Source organism: Drosophila yakuba, chromosome 2L (genome assembly GCF_016746365.2).
Source record: "Drosophila yakuba strain Tai18E2 chromosome 2L, Prin_Dyak_Tai18E2_2.1, whole genome shotgun sequence".
In the NCBI taxonomy this organism is placed as follows: Eukaryota; Metazoa; Arthropoda; class Insecta; order Diptera; family Drosophilidae; genus Drosophila; species Drosophila yakuba.
The window spans coordinates 5998165-6019282 of NC_052527.2; the positions used below are offsets into that span (position 1 = coordinate 5998165).

The following is a 21118-nucleotide window of genomic DNA, read 5'->3' on the forward strand; positions in this document are numbered from 1 at the left end:
AAAGGATTCCTGTGCATTTGTGCATTTTAATGGAGGCGCGTGCTTGGATCGTGTGTGCTCTATGAGGAAACTGACCATTAAATGCGAGCAGCAAAAAACAAAAAGATGAATTTTAAATTGAAAAAAAAGTGTAATAGATTAACTGCAATGCAGAGGACAAAACTACGAAATCAGTGAATAAATAACATTAAATGCAAGCGTGGAAGAGATGCGACAAGTTAATGCAAGAATTTCTTTAGCAATTTTATAAAATCAAGGATAGGAAGTCTGGAGTAGTCCGCTATAATGGTTTTATGTTGTTTTTAAACGACCAAGTCGGTTGAACTTCTGGTATAATTTGTTCTCCCTGTTTTCTTTGTGAGCCGTTCGGTTTTTACCAGTCCATTAACTTGTCTGTGCCTTTTGCACTTTACTTTGCCAACTGACATTAGACCACTTGTGTGAGTAACTAGTCCATCCATCGGGAGTAACACACTCTGGTACTCACTTCACATGCCAGCTGCGCATTTACGCTCCCATTAACCGGGTAGAAATAACAAACTTACGGGAAAAGAAGCCACAACTGCTACCAGCAACTGGCCAACAAGTGTTTTGCGCAAACAACCACAAAAACTAAATACAAAAATAATTTAAGCAATGGCTACAAAATGCAGTCTTGGGGTTAAAGTTAAAGTGGAATATACAACATTATTTACTTTCAAAAAGTTCGTGTCCTAAGTCTTTTGTTTGGTTTTCCAATCTCAATAGGAATACTTCTTTTGGACTATCCTCACCAGATTTTCACCTAATTAACATAAATATTTCTTCGAACACTTTGGTGAGCTCAATCCCAAAATGTTCCCAACACATTTCGAAGACGTGCTGCGACTTCAGACGAGAATTCTTGGACCGACTTGTTTCGGATCTCTACCACGGCATGCATAATTAAACAGACCCATCCCCATTAGACAAACTATAGATAGTCAGGCTAGCCAGAACCGATCATAAATTACATTTATGTGACGCGTTTTCGTTCAGCTCAGCTTTTGTTTAAAAAACTTTTAATCAACTTAAATATCTCCCAGCAGTGCAACACTGGCCTTGTACATTTAAAAGTTTAAATTAATAAAAAGAAAACCGCACCAAAAAGTGGCCATAAACAAACCGACACCGCCGTTTTCGGGAAAGGGAAAGAAGCCGTCGTTATTGTCGCTTTTGTTGACCTCAAGGATAACCAGCTGACATGCCACATAAATTGGAATACTAGCATTCGCGAACGATACGAATCGAACGTATATAGTGCTTATATATAGCTACAGCTGCATATATATAAGAGGTGAGTTGCATATTGAAATGGCGGCGAATGAGCCGGAAAAGAGTGGCCAAGTAAAGAGTGTGGAGTGGAAATGTAGGTTTGAGGTTATACCAAGTATCAGAGGCAATACTTGGCATTATCTCTACAGATGACGCTATATTCTTCTGATTTTAAGCTGACATCATTGCATTCCATCACTATAAAATACCCCATAACTATCAATCAATGAATTATATAAATGAAATAAAAGCTAGTTTTAAGACACGCCTTTTTTCGGCTTCAGTCATTGCGCAAAAATTCGCTTTTTTATGCATATGTCTACAGACTGAATTAATGCATAAACAAAGCCGTGCTTTCATTTTATCCAACGATTTGCAATTAAACTTCGCTTTAATTGTGTTTAAATAATTGATTGATTCCATTGATTGAGCAAGCAATCGATGTATCGAGAGTGGTATAAAGGCTCCAATATATGTAGATTCCCACTTACCCACAAAAAGTAGCACACCCCAACAACAATAAGAACAATTTCTGTTACTTTCTATTAAACAAAACCCTAAAAAGCTTCGATTGTCTGTCGGCCGTGTCTGACTCGCCTTTGTTGTCACATTCATTCAATAAAGGCCAAGTCGGCTTCCCCATACCCGCTACCCGTCGTACCCCCAAAAAACTTCATCGAGAAGTCGAAAAAGCGAGAGCTACCCAAACAGTTAACCTCAATTTTAAGACGCACTCTGCTCGCCGTTGTTGTTGCTTAATAACAGAATAACAGAAACCGAAACAAACCATAGAAGTAGTAGAAAATTTCACTCGGCCCAAAGTGAAAAGCAGAACAAATGACGTACGAGTCCAGCGCAAAAAGCCCTCATCACACTTGTAAACAAGCCACAAAAATTCGGTGTTTGCTTTTAGATCGTGGCTCATTTTTTTTTGGCACAGCTATTAACTGGTTGCTTTATGGAAATTTGTGCCATGATTAGGGATTCTTTTCGGAGATGAGTTCTACATAAGTCGTTTTCAGAGCTTGGCAAAAAGTATTGAAACAAGTAAAACTTGTTTTAGCGCGTGCTTTATGGCTTAAGTCGCTATGGCTTAGTCATAATTTGTATATTGGTATTTGGCTCACAGCATCCAAACGGAAGTTGTGGCTAAAATGTGTGTTAAGAGTTTAATAGGGATTGCGAGGTACAGAAGTGAATGCAAGTTTGTTGCCTAAGTCTTTTGATTTGTGTGGGCTTCGCTGAAAAACTCTTTACAAAATCGTGCATGGAGTTGGAAAGTTTTTATTTTGTGACTATGAATTTCTAAAAAGAAAACCTTGCTTATAAAAATAAAAGTAAATTGAGAAAAACCTCTGTATTACAATTGCCGTAGCTAACAAAGGCTTCGGTTTCACTTGGATGATCTAATCCAGCAATTCGCAGGAAACGCCACAAAGTCATCTATTATTTGGGCTATGACGAGTAAAGCATTAGATTCTTCGACCTTTTCTCAAAGGTTGATAATTGGCAGCTGATGCCAATGTATCGGCAGGTAGACACACACAAACACACCCTAAAAAACGAAGAATAACAAAAGGGTACGTCCAGAATTTAATTCACAGCAATCACAGGTAAAGACCCACTTCCAAATCTCCAAATCCTTACCGAAAGTGCGAGAAGTCAGTTGAAATTAGTGGAATGAAATGTATTAAGGGGGTAGTTTAGGGCAGCACATGGTTCACATGAATGACAAATCTCTTGCCGCATATCAAGTGTCAGTTGGCCATTAAAGCAATGGAATGCTGGGGCGTTGTCTGCGTTAGTCTTAAGAGAGATCCATCCATCAGTGCGCTGATCTGGACTAAGATCTTTTCCGACATGCGAGTAACTTATTGTAGAAAGAGAGATGGATATTCACTGCATGTCTGGCGTCCATCAAATCATTAAATAATTATACCCATTTGATGGGGATAATAATTTTCAAATCATCAACTCTTTCCCGGTAACGAAAGTTTTCGAATCTGTCGATCTTGATTTTCAATTTTGTTTATGTTTCGATTCTCAACTTCCGTCTCGGCGGCAGTGAAAGTGCCTCCAAATGCCAAACTCATTCTAAAAGCGAATTAATGGTCATCGCATAGCTCTCTATTTCACAGCGGCAAAAAGCAGCTTAATCATGTTGAAAAGCTGTTGACAATTTCATAAGTTTTCCAGGGTGGGCGCTTTCTCGGCGCCATCAGCCATCAGTCATCAGCCATTGCTCGTCGATTAGTTACAATTGCCACAAATTTTCTTTATTTCTCCAACACCATTGCCATCTTCATGTTTTCATGCGTTTTCTGTTTTCTTCTTATGTTTTTAATTGTGAGAATTGTGTGGAAAAGTGGAGCTCACTAGCCGGGAAAAGCGAGTCAAAACAAAAAAAGAAACATTTGACACTGTCATTGTCGACAATTGTTAAAAATGGAAAAATGGAAAAATGGTGATCAGGCTTAGTGAGGTGAGCTGAAGCTGTGGAAATGCCCAGCGGAGCCGCATTCATAATCCAGCCAAGTTATCACGTTCCATCTACTTGCTTGCGATTCTCCCAAGCTCCACCTCCATTCACTTTCGGACTATCTGCGTTTTTAAGCTGCCGAATCTTCCAAAATATAATTCACATGACCGCCTCACACCGCATACACACCCAGCCCAACACAATGAACCCCCATCTAACTCTTGGCCAGACCGTCTGACTTTTGGCTCTGTGTGCATACTTCTCGTAACCTGTTTTTTTTTAACTTGGCTGCTTTTGCTTTTGCCTTTTTGGCTGCATTCTTGACGGCTGTGCGTCTTTGAGCCACGCAGCTAACGTCTTCGGTTTCAAAAAGTCGCTAACCAAAACACAGAATTAAGATACTGATACTGATAGTGATACTCTTGGGGAAGATGTCCAGAGATTGTTTACTTGGCCTGAATTAGAAGACACAACAATTATTTGCTTAAGTTTTTAAATGAATGAACCAACAAAAATATAAGATAATACCTACTCATATTTGAAATCAATTCGTTTTAAAGTTTCTTGTTTTAATAATGTGCTTATCAGAATAAATTTGTATATAACAAACTGCATATTTTGTTAGAGCAGCAAGTAGCTTTTGTAATCCAGTGACTTGAATTCTTCTCTACTGTTTTGATAGCACTTCAAGATATGATGGGAGTGCCTTCATTCCTTGAAGCTTGTTACTCTTATTTATAAGCAGCCATGGCTTTCTGTTTGGGAATCCGCTGACTTCATTTTGGCACTCAAGTCAGTGGGTGTATTTATTTGTGTTTTTCTGCCCAGGTGCGGCCCATTGCAACATTTCACCATTTGGACTCAGTCATTTGGATTCAGTTACAAAACCATCAGCTTGCGGCAATAGAAAACAAACTTTTCCTTGTCTATTTACGAATTAAATATTAATTGCGCTCATCACCCACTTCGAAGCCCCGCAGCGCTTCTTGGCGCTCTTTTTGCTGTTTTCCAGCTTGTGAAAGTGTTTGGCCAGTGGAAATCACTTGACCATTTTGTGAACAGCTTTCGACGGCTACGGCTGTACATGAAAACAAATGAATGTTTTGCTGTTGCTTGCCGAAGTTGCTGTTGGCGGTAGCAAGTTACTCGAAAAAGATAAATACAAATACGCGGATAGTGAAAAGTTTCAGTTGTCTGGTTTTGGTCGAGGAAAAGCGTCTCTCTCAATGGGCAAATAAAACACGTTTATGAATTTGCGCTATAACAAATTGCTGGCCATAATATTAGGCGACCAATGGATAAACCACAGAGCAGACCTTCATTAAACGATTTTATTTCCTTCGCCAATAGAAACGCCACCAAACTCCCATTGGTTTGGCCACAAACATTTCATGTAACCCAAAATACCAAGGCATTAAGAAAAAACCAAAAACAAAAACTTACATGCCACAAGCCCGAAACTAGTTCATTGGGTCCCTCCGCCAATCGGCCAGCTGCCCAGCTGGTTTTGCTGCCCGATCTCCCCAAGAGCTGCTCCCTGCGGCTCCAACTACCTGACCATCGAAATTAAACACAAATTTTTATGTTGAACCAAAAGATCAATGGCTGCAAGAGCGGAAAAAAGAAATCACAAAGTTCGAAAGAACATAAATTTACATAAAAATCTGGTTTCTTCTCAGTGCCTCTCGTTTCCTCGTGCCTTTTGATTTGGAGTTCCATAACGGTCGGTGGGATTATGGAAAGCTCAAGCCGAATGAGAGTGAGTCTGATTGGAGAACAAAGGAGCCGCATTTTATTTTCCATTTTTAAGAACATTATTCCGCATTTAAATAGCGAATCGTTGAGTAACAATTACAAATAATTTAATAAACCTGAAACGGACATGCATTGATTATGTGGAAATCTATAAGAGCATACTTAATTCAAATCATTTTATTAAATTGGTTCAAGTAAATTTCTTAAGCAAATTGATCAATTCACTTTGATTTCTCACGTAAAAGTAGCCATTTGATGGAAATGAAGCCAATGCTGCATTTATTACACATTAAGCTGTCGGATTCAGATTGATCTACTCCGTCAGTTTGTCGTTCCCCTGATTAATGTTTCTCTAACTGGTCTCGATTGAATCTCGAGCACCCAACAAATTAACGTAATCGTTGAAGACTCTTCGGTTCTCCATTTCATTTAAGCACTTAACTTGAGAGATCGGACTCTCTCTATAAGCATTTTATCCTCGTTTTCCGTCCCAGTTTCCTCTCTATATCTCCTTGGACAAGCCAGCAACTGACTGACACCGAAAGCCAAAAACTCAATTTGTACAAAATGGTAAAAACCAATTGACCTTCAGGCCAAAAGAAATCAAAGTATAATAATATTTGGTCATTATTTGGGCAGGCACAAAAACTGCAAACGTGTTTTCCTCCGTTGGCCAACATCGATTTGTGTGGCCAATATTGGCACAGCCAAAAACAAAAGGAAAACCCGGTACGAAAACACTGAAAAATGCCCACCCCAGGCAAGTGCGCAAGTGAAAGTTCCGTCTTTACATTGGTGGAAAACAGTGGGGGGCTCGTGTGAAGAAGATGGTGGAAATGGAAAACTTAAGCGCCGTCTCTAAAAGGCCTCTAAAACAAACCGGCAGCAGCTGCATTTCCAATCACCAAAATCGAAAACCAGCGGCACAAAAAGTTCACCAGAAATTATGTACCCCGTTTGACTTTTACCATTTGCTCAACTTAGTCATCATTTTTAAGGCATTCGTTTTGATTTAGCTTGTGGTTGTGCTTGTACTTTGTTTTTCTGCTCTCCGGCTGGCTAAATGTCGAAGGTGTCATCAATATTGGCTGCATACTGAGCCATCGGCAACCGGTTTGGTCACAGATCGTTCAGTTTTCTTGTTTGATATTCGCTCAGCACACATGCAGTGTGTTTGCTCAGAAAATATTTGAATTTTGATTGCGACTGAAGCAGTCATGAGGCTCTTCCACACTTCTTGTGATGCAGTTTTCCTCTCCGTTTGATGCGGAGATTGCGAAACTCGCAGCTTCGATGCGGATGGAAAAGGTTTCTTTTTTATGTTTGGGCTTGCACAACTCTTTTGTTCTCTAGATGGCCGGTGATGAGTGGTTCTCTTGTTCGGAGGCTGTCAAGTTCGTTGCCTAAGTCTTTCGTTTCTAGCGTATACCCTATGCCCAATGTCTATTGGCATTCACACGCGAGTCGGGCAGCTTATTTAATAAACTTTAATTTGCTATCTCCAGCTTAATCAACCTTTAATCGGTGTCAGTCATGGGAGTTACGAAAATCCACACTAAGCTACCGCCATGCCGCCCATTTTCATGCTAATTTTTCGTGAATCTTTCGAAACGAACGTTAAACGATGAGCTTGAGAAAGACACAACGCTATCGAAGCCAAATCAATGGCATTAAAATTCGGGCATTAAATCAAATCCCAACCCTTCACTCTCACTTGTTCATATGCTAAATGGGTAGAGTATTTTTACTTTTTTTTATTACTTTATTATTAGTCAAGCCAACATTTGCATACAGCGCATGTAATCGGTTGCAGTTTGCAGCTTGCGCGAAGAGTTGAAAATATTGTTTGCTAAGTCTTCGAAAGCCTCTTCATTCGTGCTGCCATTATTAGCTGAGGTTATATAACGAGCTGCTGGCCAAACATTTTCCAGGGTATTGACTTCTGAAAGTTGAAATACAAGCATGTATTATTTTTATGGGCTATCAATTAAAAAATTAGTCCCGAGAATAAGATAATGTTTTTGCAGTTATAAACTGCTATTTTAGATTTTTTTCCTAGCAGTTAATAAGCTTCTGTTATTTTATATCCCACAACTAATCATCTCAACTGTATATTTAAATATTAAACTTCATTGAATCTTTCGCTAACCCACCTAATGTGAACAGTGGTGCTGTTTAGCCTTCAATGGACCCACAGATTTCACAGTCAGCTAATGACAATGCTGTCTTTGGCTCGGTCAAAGACTCCCTCCTACCCACGCCTCCTACCCACTTCCCTGCCCCTTTCCCCATCTGAGCAGATGTGTGCGCTTCATTAAACAGCAAAGTAAATAAATGTTGGGTAAGCCTCTATAATTTTTGGCGCCTTTCGGCTGAATGCTACCGCTGGCGCAGCCTAGACCCGAGTTTAAGGTGGCTCCGTGCGACTTGGCTCACCCACACACACAAGTGCTTGTGTGGCTTTTGGCCAAGTGGATAAACAGTTAGCCATCGAAACAAGTTAGCTGTTTGACGGCTGCAAGTTGCTTTCTGGGCCAAACCGCATAGTCAACTAATTGCACAAAAAATGCGGCTTATGGCCTGCGGTTTTTCAGCCAGCTGCAATTGTAGTTGCCATCGAAGTTTCAACTCTAAACTGGGAAAAGTCAGACTGCGGGCAAAGGAAAACAACGCATTGCATAATTCATTGCCCTTTTGCTTAAATTAGTATTTTAATTAGAAATAAACACAAACAAGAGTTGGCATCGCTATTTTTCTTAATTAGCGCTGAGTGGTGCGTGCAATCTTAGCTTACTTGCAAATTATTTTTTTCTCTCTTTTTTTTTTGTTTGTCTTCAATAAGAGCCGCCAAGACCTGTCTGAGTATAAGCCGCTTTTCAATGGCTTGTATTCAGCATTATTATTATTTTTTTTTTTATTTTGGGATTTAAGCCTTTCATTCGCATGCCACAAAGTTATCTAATGTTTCGACGTTGTGTTGATGTTGGGATATTGCATTGCAAATGAAACATGTGGCAGGGCGTTTGCCTTCGCGTTTGACTAAATTCAAAGCCCAGACTGAGATTTCTCCCAGAGACAATTTGCGGAAGTTGTTAATGGACTTGATCTGTGGCTGGTCTGAGTCTGAATCTGAGTTGCGTTAGAGTTTCGTATTTCGTACTTCAAATGCAGCAAAGAAACACACACCACTGGACTGAGAAAACAAAAGACTTAAGCAACAAACCTGAAAGTTATGATATGAAATATGAAAAGTGGTGTGCCTGTAAATTAATATAATGATCCCAATAATTAAATAAAAATTAAATTACGATAGCCTAAGAAGAACTCACCATGGCAAATGATATATGAAGTAAATAGTGAACCACACAATAGATTTTCCCACCAAATCTCAAACTTCACCCACTAATATAAAACAAGTTCACTTAGCAGGCGAGCACAAATACAAACTGTATTAACATGCAACTGTACATCTTGTGTGTTAGCCAGTCTATAATTACTTGGCAATAACGGCAACCTTGCGCCTCGATCTCCGTTTACAAAGCGGTGGAAGGTGGCGAGGGGACGATCCCCGCGAACCCCACCCCAGTAAACCCAGACCGACTTTATTTAGCTTTGGATATGAATGAAAAGTCACACACACAGATCACACGACTGCAAACAAGTTCAGTCGCAATCGTGATAAATGACAGTCAAATTGGGATAACCTTAAACTTTGCGTTGGTCAATATAATAATTTCTAACCCAAATTTTGACTCTTGACTCGGGCTTACAATTATTTTTGAGTACAAGCTAATCAGTTTTGTTAAAGCGGTAATTAAAAAAACACAGTATGTGTAGGGTAAGGTTTATTAAATAAATTAGATAGTCGACCTCATCACTGAATGATGCATAGGTAAAGAACAACTTGGGTTTCAAATATTCCGTTGGTTATATTAGGAATTCCCCATTTGAATGATCATAAATAATGAGATGTGCGCGAAAGTCATCTTTCTAAAATTTCATTCTCGAGTATAAACGACGCACTAAAAAGACTATTAGTTTTATTAATGGCTCACCTGCGAATCTCAAAGGGGAGAGGGCTTAGCTAAGTATTTGCAAATTCTTTTGCAGAGAGAAACTTTCTAAAACCGCATTCGCCAAACGCGATTCGCCGCAGAAACACGTGCTCAGATCGAAATTTCAGAGACTGAGAGACTGAGTCAGAATGGCATAAATTTGCTAATCATTACCTTTTATCGGATGTGAGGTGTGAATGAGGCAACCGGTTTTTGTGATTATTCCATTTTTTTTTTGGTGGCCAGGGCGAGGCCGTAAACTAATTGACTTTGGATTATTGAATTCAAATCGAAACTTGTACCTAATTTCACTCTTTTTCTGATTGCAGATTGGCAACAAAGCACCGCGCTTAACTGGGCATTAAATCGGGCCAAAATGAAACAATCGACGGCAGCCAATTCGCATTGGCTGGCCGCTTTGCTGTCGTCGCTGCTGCTCCTAAATGTGCTACACTTAATTGGAGCCGACGAGGCGTTTTCCTGTCCCAATGGTAAGTTGCTCCATATAACCATATTCACCTACAGCAACCCGAATTTAAGTACGAATTCCAAACTGCATTTCAAACACGTGCGTTTTAAGCGGACGCAGGTGTGGCCCATAAACCGAAAACGAAGCAAAGCTTTTCGCATAAATCAAAAGCGTCTATGTATTATTTTGGCCAAGGCAGTGGCAAACGGATTTGTTTGGGTGTTTCTCTATTGGGTGTGCTTCAAGCTGGCAATTATGCCATTAGGAATTCTTATTCTTTGCCTTGACTGTTCTAAGCGTTGTTAATGGCGTAATTGATTGTCTTTGATCGAAGCGTGGTATGATGTACCATTTCCGGTGGTTAATGTGTCTGTGGTGCCTGAGGCGATTTTCCTCAACATCAAAGGCTTTCAGTTGCAACTGGTTGGGAGAAATTTTAGCCGACCCAAATTATCAAGTAAGAACTTAGATTGGTTTATCTCTCGTTAAATTTTGTTAATTTCACGGTGCTTTTCGATAGATTAACGATGACTGGCGTAGTTTTTACGCATGATAATCCCGCATAAAGAACACAATTTTCTCGATGATAAGTGAAAAGCACTCAAAAGTCGATTAGGTAATTTTTTGTTTTGGTATTCATAGGGAATCCAATTTTATCACGTTTTATAATTTTATAAAAATGGCATTTCCATGTTCATACCATTTAAAGCTTATTATGATCTTTATTCCCGCCCGCTTCGTTAGCCGAAAATCAAGTTTGTCAACATTGGTATTTATTTCCCAGTGTAGGCTTAGCCATATTTGTGTCATAAACATATCGCATACGTTTGTGCTATAAAAATTCTTGGGCTAATGACAAAATCCACTAAAGCCAATAAGCAACCTGCTAAACGAGTTAGCACCCAACGAAATCGGGAAAAAAAAGCTCAACTGAAAAGAAATAATGTTCGCTGAGCTGAAGAGTGTGCAGAAAATGTGTACATGACGGAAGTTACGACCAGGCTAATCAATCAATAATGAAGGGGCGGCGCGGGGTGGTTGAGTTTGGGCCACAAGCCTTTCACTTGGCATTGCCGCCTACAACACCTGAACAACAAATATGAGGTAGCCAGTAGCCGATAACGGTTATTACATATGCCAAACTTGTTTCTCTCCTCACACAACGCCATTTTCTCTCGTTCGTAGAATGCCATGACAGCATTGTATATATAGAATATATATACTCCATATGAAGAATTTCCAACTCCAGACTTGGGCCCCACACAAACGAGATTTCTTAACGGTTTTCCGCTGCTGCAGTTGTTGCTGTTTATTTTTTTTCACTTACCCGACTTATTGTGCACAGCGAGAAAAGTGCAATAGTTCGTTTTATTTAAGAATAAGTTATTTATTAGGTATTCCTAAAATACATTCCAGACATAAAAGCAGTTGTTTTTGCAAACATTTCATTGCATAGCGATTTTTCTCGCAGTGCACTTCTCCTTGGCTCCCGCCGCTTTTAAGCCATCCAAGTCCATCCATCTCTCAACTAGCTGCAGCTCGCTGTGCTGATTAACACTTGTGCAGAGCCAAACAAGTTCGTTGCCTAAGTCTTTTATTTTTTTTAAATATGTTTTTCACCGCACTTAAGTTGTGCATATGCAGGTGTCTGGGTATCGCTGACTTGTTTTAGGTGCAGTCGGCTGGGTTTCATTGCACAAACGACGGCTCGAAAAATAGGCCAAACTCTTGGCAGTTATGGCAGTTTTTTACACCCATTTAGCCGTTGCATATTGATCGCTGTTAATATACCGACATGGATATGGGCTAAGAAGTGCTGTTTTTGATTTTATGACTCAACTAATGGAATTATGATGTTGCGCCATTAGTTGAGCTGTCAGATGTTTAAGATCTGATGATGTGATGATGGCGATATGCCACGTTCGGGCTGAATAAGCTTGATTATAAATTATACAACTGTCAAGTAAACAAAAACCTTCAATAAAATCGCCTACAATTTAAAACGATTTAATGCTTCCACCTTGCAAATGGTTAAAAACAAACGGTCTACGAGTAATCGATTTCCACCATTTTCGTACTGGCCGCCAGCTCGAACAGAAGTGGTACCGCCAGCGGCCATTGGCGGCCACTTAGGAATCCTGAGGCCTAACGGTAAAAGCCTCAAATTGATGATGACCAAGCCGACGTAACTGACGGACTGACAAACATGGCTTGCGGCATGAGCGGCGTCGATCGCGAAGACTTAGAACGGCAACTTCCACATTTTTGGACACGCTTGAGTAAACGCAGTCGAGCTGCCGAGAGTTTCCAACTAATTAAATGAGCATCTCTCTCTCTCTGTTGGTCGGTGAGTTCTACTCCCTAGGCTCCATCCATGCGTACACTGGCAGAAAAGCGGGGTGATTTGGCTAAGCTGATTAAGAGTTCTGGGTCGGCAGGCACACACTTGGATTAGAGACCCCAAAAGTGATTTATGTAGTAGAGACAATGTGTTACCAACACTATCTAGGGATATCTTAATTTTTTGTTTTGCAGTTTTATTTAAGATATTGAAGCGTTTAGTAAGTCATAAAGCGTGAAATAAGCGTGCACACAAGTCAAATTAAACAAATATTTCTACACATGTCGGTGGCTTTTGAGTTTGGTCAAAGGAAGTCAACGCTTTTCCACTCCAACGACTTCTGTGTGAACCGAAAAAAGCAGATAATTAAATAGCAAGAAGTTTATTTAATCAAAGCTACGCACTCACTGAAATGAAGATCTAATTCTTTTCGTAGCCCTTTTCCTTTGCAGAGATTTAATGGCTAAGATGCCGAGTTACTCGGCTGGCAATGGGGTTAATGAAATGAGCACACTGAAGAAGATTTATTGCAAGCCGCAACCGAGATTTCACTTTTTCTTTTAGTTTACGTTTTTTATTTCTTTCAAGGAAAAGAACTTCCACGATTTCGAAAGAGTGGGTTTGAAAACAGGGCGTGTCCGAAATTGGGCACTAAGTACGTGCTGTTAAGCAAACCAAATATAAATTCAATTTAGAAAAAAAGGGAAAAATATTTATGTGATATATGTACTATGAGAAACTTCATTACCTTGGCGTAAAATTAAAAATTGTGCCCCACTAAACCCACATAAATTCAATTAGCTAATGTAATGAGCAATTATTACTTTGACAAAATGAGGTATCACAAGAATCATATAGCCTTAGATATATATACCAATGCAGTTGAAAATCCCACGTGCTTATATATAACTAGATGATTTTTACGTAAGAAATTCTCACATTATTAATTTGGTATTGTTTGCACAAGATCTTTTCGTATGCTGCAATCACTGAGCCTGCCCTGCAAATTATATATAGACAATGATCAGGTAAAGTCGGCAGAAAGAGAGGCACTGAGTTAATGAGACAAAGACGGGGCGAAACACTTGGCCAAGTCACGCAGCAAACATTTGCATAGGTAATGGCGCAAAAACCTGGGGAAAACAGAACTTCCTGGCAAGAATTTCAAATATCTGGCACACAATTCAATAAAACCAAAGAAATAACAACTGCAAAGGTGGAGAAGCAGAAAAGACGAGGATGGCGACTGAAACCGGCTAACCTTGTCCAGTTCTCTGTGGCTGTGGCTGCACCCAAGTCGAAGACAAGACCCAAAGAATTGCCGCAGCCAATTGGCAGTTACGTGGCTTTAATTGCCCGACGAGAATCGAACTTCGAAGTTCTTGGCTGTCACGGTGACATGGCCACAAGGTGGGGAATTTATCACAGACTTCTGCTCGAAAGAAGAAAGAAGAAAAAACAACAAAGTTTTGTGGGTTGGAATCTATTTGCAGCCATTAAATACAATTACACGGAAGGCCCCCCTGTGCTGATTTAGATTTCCATTGAAGCGTGTTGGGTAACCCAGAAAGATCGCCGAAAGAAGTCCAGAAATGTCCAAGAACCATTCGGTTTTCCCGCAAGTGGAACAGCTTACAGTTACCTGTGGTTATTTTGGCATTCAAGCATGGCTAATACCAAATTGCGCTGCGGTAACTGCGGCAGACAAATAAATAAATTCGAACAAATTGTGTGGCCAATAGCGGTTCTACCCGCCAGTTTGCCAGTTAGCCAGTTTGCCAGTTAGGCAAACAAATAAGCCGCAGGAGTAACGTTAACTTCTTTTGTAAGCTGCTAAATTGGGTGGGATCGATGGTAAAATGGGTAATGACCGCAAGGCTTGTGGCCAGCTTACTGATGGATTCAGTTGGGAAGTTGTGGACTTGGAGGATGAAATGGGATGTTGAATAATAAGTGAAACGATAAAGTAATGATACATATTTTACACCTCTTTTAAATATATGTTATCTGTCATGAAATGAGCTAGAAAGAGCTGAACTTTCATACCCATTTTTCTCTGATTTTTACAATTCAGCTTTTTGCATAGCCATAAAGAAATAGCCTAGAAATTGTCACTTTGATTTCTTTCATAAATAATTACCAAGAAATGCGGTTTTCAATTGAGCATGCCTTATCGACAGGATGCAGTTTGCTCGCCAAAGCAATACTTGGACAAGGAAATCGTGAAAGTCCCATTTGGACACCCATGCGAATTGGAAAATCTGGGAAATCTGTAACAACTAGCCGCAGAAACCCGCGGAAAAACAGCAAACACCAAAGACAATATTTGCCGACCACTTTTGTGTGTGTGGCTTTAAAATAGCAGCGCGTGCGTTTGCGCATGAAAAAAGCAAACAAATTGTTTAAATACTTTTGCTTTTTGTTTTAGTATACCCCCCCTCCCCCACCACAATGCAAACAAAGAGTGGTGTGGTGTGCGAGTGCATATTTTAGACGATTTGATTTTAAATGAAAGCTGTCAATCAAGCTGACTTCGAGGCAAGTCCGAGTCCAAGTTTCGCGCGCAACTTTCCCATTTTAGCGGGAAAACTCTTCGCATTCGGAGGAAAACGAAAGCGTCACAGTCACATCTTAAATCCCATCTCAGTTGGCCCAAACCACTTAATTATCCGCTGATTTTCTGTTTGAATTCTCGTTCTCATCGCCGAAACGCGCGCAGAAAGTTGTCGTTGCCGCTGGACGGACATAAGTTATGCAAAACCAGTTAAGATGCTGATTGGGGTCACCAGCGAGCATATCTCTTTCCTCGCCACTTGGTGGTGATATTAAATGATTAAGAGCATGCTGTTTAATTTCCATGGAACCGTCTTGGTGGCTTTTTAAGAGGCTTAGATCTAATGCTTACCAACGCTGTGGGTAAAAAAAGCAATTAATTTAAAGTATGAGTAATCTGTAAAGAAATGCTTACGGAATATTTGAGCATTAAATCATCATAGCTGCTATGGCTAAGTAAAATTCAAAGTACTGTGGTTTAGTAATAAGTAAACTTATAAGAAATGCAATTGTTATGTTATAAATGATATCTTTTCGAGAACTACTCGTAGAATTTAAACATAATACACTACAATTTAACCTTGTCTAATATGCCAACCACTCTTTCGTATCTTTCAGGTTGGGAACTGCGCGGCTTAAATTGTTATAAATATTTCAATATCAAGCACTCGTGGGATAAAAGCGCCGAACTGTGTCGAAGGTGAGTGGAGTCGCAACCATAACCATATGATAATTTCCCCCAGCCAAATGAGATTATGCCCGATTTGTGAGGAAGTCGCCAGCCCGCCGCAAACAACTTGTTCCGCTCTTTGTCATCAATCGAACCTGAGAAGGTGTTTTCATTTTTTAGCTACGCTTCAGCAAATACGCTAACTGCTAGAATGGATTAATGGAGATAGAGATTGAGTGCATTACTGTGCGGTACATATGTATATATCCATCTCTATATATAGTTCTCGATCCAGCAATTGCCGTTACAGCAGCACATTGCATTTCCGTTCGCCGACAGCTAACTGTCAATGCCAAAGCGGTCGGCAGTTGGAGCCAAAAAAGCAAAAGAAGCAAAAGAAGCTAAACAAGTTGGCTTTGGCTTTGCTGGCCAGGTTTTCGAATTGCTTTTCAGCCCGACTGGGCAGGGCCATCAATATCGATACCGATCGATACCCGGGTGACTCATTATATCCAACTCTGCGTTCCGCCTTCTCCTTTCGAGCGAAAAGAAAGTCGCCGAAAGCTTCCGGCAAAGCAGGCATTCCTACAGGCATTTTTCACCAGCTTCTTTTTGTTTTTCTTTGGTTTTTTTTTTGGGTGTTAACCTGCACCAATGACCCAAATTCCTGAGCAGCGATCACCTGCCGAGGATTGGCTCGAAAATCTCGAAAATTGAGAGTGTTTTGATAATAGAGTTTTGGGCTTAATGAACGTGAGAATCGTGCACTGACCCACGGGCATGGTCATTTTGGGGTGAAAGTTTCTCCGGTTTTCGGTGTAAGCAGCATACGAGCATTTCTTCTGCTGTTAGCTGCAAATAGGTATTAATAAAGTTATTGGCTGCCGCTGAATGTCAATGCCCTACGCAATTTCTCCTCGCCAACGGCGTTAAGTGCCACTTAAGTATGCCGGGCACATCGTGACTCCAAGATATGTACATCCACCAGCAATGCTCCTAATGTAATTTACATGCCATAGACCTCGCCCCAAGTCAAGTCCAGTGCTCCAGTGCTCATTTGAATGCCACTAACGTGGTCGGTTGGTGGGGGTCAACATACGCCAGCCATGTGGCTATGCCGCTTCAAATGGTCGATTTGCCAAAAAGTTAAATACACTATAGTGTATATTGTTTATAACAACACGGGGCGATTGCGTTGACAGGTGTCGTTACCCAGTCAAACACAAGCACTCGTTCAACTGTGAAATATTTTGGTGGCTTATTTCGGTGAAATTTCTTTTTGGCGTGCGTAGCCTGCGAAATTGGGTAGAATGGAGAAAAACCTCTGACAAGGCGTGTTAACACTTCAACTTAACGGCGCTCTTACCAGTTAAGCATTAAGTTGGTAATGTGCCGAGCTGGAAATTAAATCGTTTCGGAAGTTGGCAGAAAACCAAACGTTGAGTAGGAGAAAATAAACCATTTGCCCTTTTTATTGTGTAGTCCACACAAGGAGTAATATAAGAAGTAAGCATACATATTCGCCAACTTGGAGTTTCTGTCCTAAAAAAAAAGAGCTCCAAGTGGAAACTCAAACTTATTTTTTTGCTTACCCTAATACACGCCCAATCCATAAGATACGTATATAAAAAATGTCGAACCAAACCAAAAAAAAAAAAAAATGATTATAAAGCGCGACTTGCGGAGCCGCCTCTGAAGTTTTCACTCTGTGTGGCACGCAGCAATTGTTGACGGCAGGGAGTGTCTCTCATACATAATTTTGTATGCTTTTTTCGATTTACTTTTTGGCATGCCGCAGCTGCAGCCGCTTGCCAAAGGCAGCCACGTCCCACGCGGCGAATGCGTAATGTCGCAATGCCTTTATTTGGGCGAAACTCGTTTTCCACGCTGGGCCCGCAGAACTCCAAATTATGAGCTTGCTATCGAAGTGAGTTTAGCGATTGGAAACGAAAGTTTCATGTGGATTTTCTCCGATCCAGCCGCACATAATTGAGATAGAAACAGAAAATAGAAAGTAAAGCGCAGCTGCATAATTGAACTTGCATTACTAACCATACTAATAGGGTATATTCTCCTTATCGCGGGAAAATGATTCTTATCTGATGCCTTTCGTTGTTTGTGGAATTTTCCAATAGCTAAACAAATCAAATTGTATTGCAGATACGGAGCCGAACTGGTGGCCATCGACAGCTATGCGGAGAACAACGAGACCTTGGCCATCGCCCGAGCCAGTGATCCCAACCAGCGGGCTTCGGACAAGTACTGGCTGGGATTGGCCTCCCTCGACGACCTGCGCACCAATACGCTGGAGTCCGCATCGGGTGCACTGATCTCCCAATACTCCGGCTACTGGTCGCTCCATCAGCCGAATGCCGAGTCCGGTGAGTGTGTGGCGGCTGCTTTCGCGGGCAAGTCACAGAGCTGGGATCTGGGCACCTGTGAGTCCCTGCTGCCGTTCATGTGCCGCGCCCAGGCCTGTCCACAGGGAGCACTCCACTGCGCCAACGGCAAGTGCATCAACCAGGCCTTCAAGTGCGACGGCAGCGATGATTGCGGCGATGGCACCGACGAGCTGGACTGTCCGGCACAGTGCCACTACCACATGCAGTCCGGCGGAGATGTGATCGAGACGCCCAACTATCCGCACAAGTACGGAGCGCTGAGCAAGTGCAAGTGGACGCTGGAGGGACCGCTGGGCAGCAACATCATACTGCAGTTCCAGGACTTCGAGACGGAGAAGACCTTTGACACCGTGCAGATTCTGGTGGGCGGCCGCACCGAGGACAAGTCCGTCTCACTGGCCACGCTCAGTGGCAAACAGGATCTGACCACACAGCCCTTCGTGTCTGCGTCCAACTTCATGATCGTCAAGTTTACCACGGACGGCAGTGTGGAGCGCAAGGGATTCAGGGCCACGTGGAAGACGGAGGCCAAGAACTGCGGCGGCACACTGAAGGCCACGCTGCAGCGCCAGATCCTGACCAGCCCCAACTACCCGAAACAGTATCCCGGTGGCCTGGAGTGCCTCTATGTGATTAAGGCACAACCGGGTCGCATCATCTCCATCGAAGTGGACGACCTGGATATCGCCGATGGACGCGACTTCCTGATGATCCGCGATGGCGAATCGCCCATGAGTCGCACCATCGCCAAACTGACCGGAAAGACGGCGCAGAACAACCGCGTGATCATCTCCACGGGCAATGCTCTCTACCTGTACTTCAAGTCCAGTTTGGGTGAGGCCGGCAAGGGTTTCAGTCTGCGTTACATTCAGGGCTGCAAGGCCACGATCACCGCCAGAAACGGCACCGTTACTTCACCAGCCTTTGGATTGGCCGACTATCCCAAGAACCAGGAGTGCTACTTCACCATCCGCAACAATGCCCGTGCTCCACTCTCCCTCAAGTTCGACAAGTTCACCGTCCACAAGAGCGACAATGTCCAGGTGTTCGACGGCTCCTCCACCTCCGGTCTGCGTCTGCACTCCGGAAACGGATTCACCGGCCCGGCGGCTCCCAAATTGACCCTGACTGCCTCATCCGGTGAGATGCTCATCAAGTTCACCTCGGATGCTCTGCACAATGCTGCTGGGTAAGTGCTGCTCTCAGCATCCAGATAACATGGTGGCCATATCTAATTTACTTGATCTTGAATCTTTCAGATGGTCGGCCACTTTCTCGGCCGATTGTCCGGAGCTGCAGCCCGGAATTGGAGCCTTGGCCTCCAGTCGCGACACCGCTTTCGGTACGCTGGTCAGCTTTACATGTCCCATTGGACAGGAGTTTGCCACCGGCAAGACGCGACTGGTTACCGAATGTCTGCGCGGTGGCAACTGGAGTGTCTCCTACATACCCAAGTGTCAGGGTGAGTCTGGTTACCTATTGCTGGTTACCTATTGCTGATTACCTATTGCATCTTGCCAATTGATTTGCCATCCCGTCCACAGAGGTCTACTGCGGTCCTGTGCCACAAATCGACAACGGTTTCTCCATTGGCTCCTCGAACGTGACCTATCGCGGCATAGCGATGTACCAGTGCTACGCCGGCTTCGCCTTCGCCTCCGGCGCTCCGATCGAGAAGATCTCCTGTCTGCCGGACGGCCGCTGGGAGCGACAGCCCCACTGCATGGCCTCCCAGTGCGCCACGCTGCCGGAGGTGGCCCACGCCAATGTGACGCTGCTGAATGGAGGCGGTCGCAGCTACGGCACCATTGTCCAGTACGAGTGTGAGCCGGGCTACGAGCGCAATGGCCATCCCGTGCTCACCTGCATGTCCAACGGCACCTGGAGCGGTGATGTGCCCAAGTGCACGCGCAAGCGATGCTTCGAATTCCCAACGATCGCCAACGGCTTTGTGGTGGACTCGACGCGAGCCTATCTCTTTGGGGATGAGGCCAGGGTGCAGTGCTTCAAGGGCTACAAGCTGATCGGCAGCAACATCATGCGCTGCAGCGAGGCCCAGAAGTTCGAGCAGCCGCCGACGTGCGAGGACATCAACGAGTGCAGCTCCTCGCAGTGCGACCTGACCACCACCGAGTGCCAGAACACCAATGGCTCCTTCCACTGCCAGTGCAGAACGGGATTCACGGCCACCACCGAGTGCCGACCTGTCGGAGATTTGGGCTTGGGCAATGGTGGCATTCCCGATGACAGCATCACCACCTCGCTGAGTGAGCCCGGCTACAGCAAGGAGCAGCTGCGCCTGAACACGAACGGCTGGTGCGGTGGCTCCTCGGAGCCGGGTGCCAACTGGATACTCATCGATCTCAAGGCACCCACCATTCTGCGTGGCTTCCGCACCATGTCCGTGCAGCGACCCGATGGCAATGTGGCCTTCAGCTCGGCGGTGCGTCTGCAGTACACCAACGATTTGACGGATGTGTTCAAGGACTATGCCAATCCCGATGGCACTGCCGTCGAGTTCCGCATCCTGGAGCCCACGCTCTCCATCCTCAACCTGCCCCTGCCCATCGAGGCGCGCTACATACGCTTCCGCATCCAGGACTATGTGGGCGCTCCCTGTCTGCGCATGGAGCTGATGGGCTGCACCCGCTTGGATTGCGTGGACATCAACGAGTGCAGCAAGAACAACGGCGGCTGTGACCAGAAGTGCATCAATTCCCCCGGAGGATTTGCCTGTGGCTGCAACACCGGCTACCAGCTGTACACCTCCAACGGCACAGCTGGCTATCACATCGAGCGCTCCGAATCCGGCGAACGTGATGGCGACACCTATCAGCGCAACAAGACCTGTGTGCCCCTGATGTGTCCCGAACTGGAGGCGCCGGAGAACGGACAACTGCTCAGCGACAAGAATGACTATCACTTCGGCGATGTGGTGCGCTTCCAGTGCCACTTTGGCTACATCATGAGCGGCAGCTCGGCGGCCCTGTGCCTCTCCAGCGGTCAGTGGAACGCCAGCGTACCAGAGTGCAACTGTAAGTGCTTTAAATGCAGTTCCTCATTTGATTTCCATGTTACTAACTATGAAACTGTCACCTTTT

General features: G+C 43.3%; 1 protein-coding gene and 2 long non-coding RNA genes across 7 annotated transcripts in view; 1 reads left to right on the forward strand and 2 right to left on the reverse strand.

The window, feature by feature from the left end:
- Positions 1-21118, forward strand: part of LOC6526995 — a 30294-nt gene that overhangs the window by 654 nt on the left and 8522 nt on the right. For 3 of the 5 annotated variants that reach the window (XM_039370244.2, XM_039370243.2, XM_039370246.2), the window contains exons 2-7: positions 1068-1315; positions 9912-10073; positions 15564-15645; positions 17776-19206; positions 19277-19479; positions 19562-21052. In XM_039370244.2, coding sequence (XP_039226178.1) covers positions 9959-10073; positions 15564-15645; positions 17776-19206; positions 19277-19479; positions 19562-21052 — 3322 coding nt within the window. In that variant the 5' untranslated portion in view covers positions 1068-1315; positions 9912-9958. Of the gene's footprint in view, positions 1-1064; positions 1316-9911; positions 10074-15563; positions 15646-17775; positions 19207-19276; positions 19480-19561; positions 21053-21118 lie in introns of those variants that run through there. The other 2 variants (XM_002088055.4, XM_039370245.2) reach the window with 2 other exon arrangements.
- LOC120320500 lies at positions 11418-12736 on the reverse strand. Its single transcript, XR_005559989.2, has 2 exons — positions 12072-12736; positions 11418-12007 (listed from the first exon to the last, which is right to left on the reverse strand). It is a non-coding gene; the product is annotated as an uncharacterized LOC120320500 (long non-coding RNA).
- LOC120320499 lies at positions 14861-15559 on the reverse strand. Its single transcript, XR_005559988.1, has 2 exons — positions 15361-15559; positions 14861-15302 (listed from the first exon to the last, which is right to left on the reverse strand). It is a non-coding gene; the product is annotated as an uncharacterized LOC120320499 (long non-coding RNA).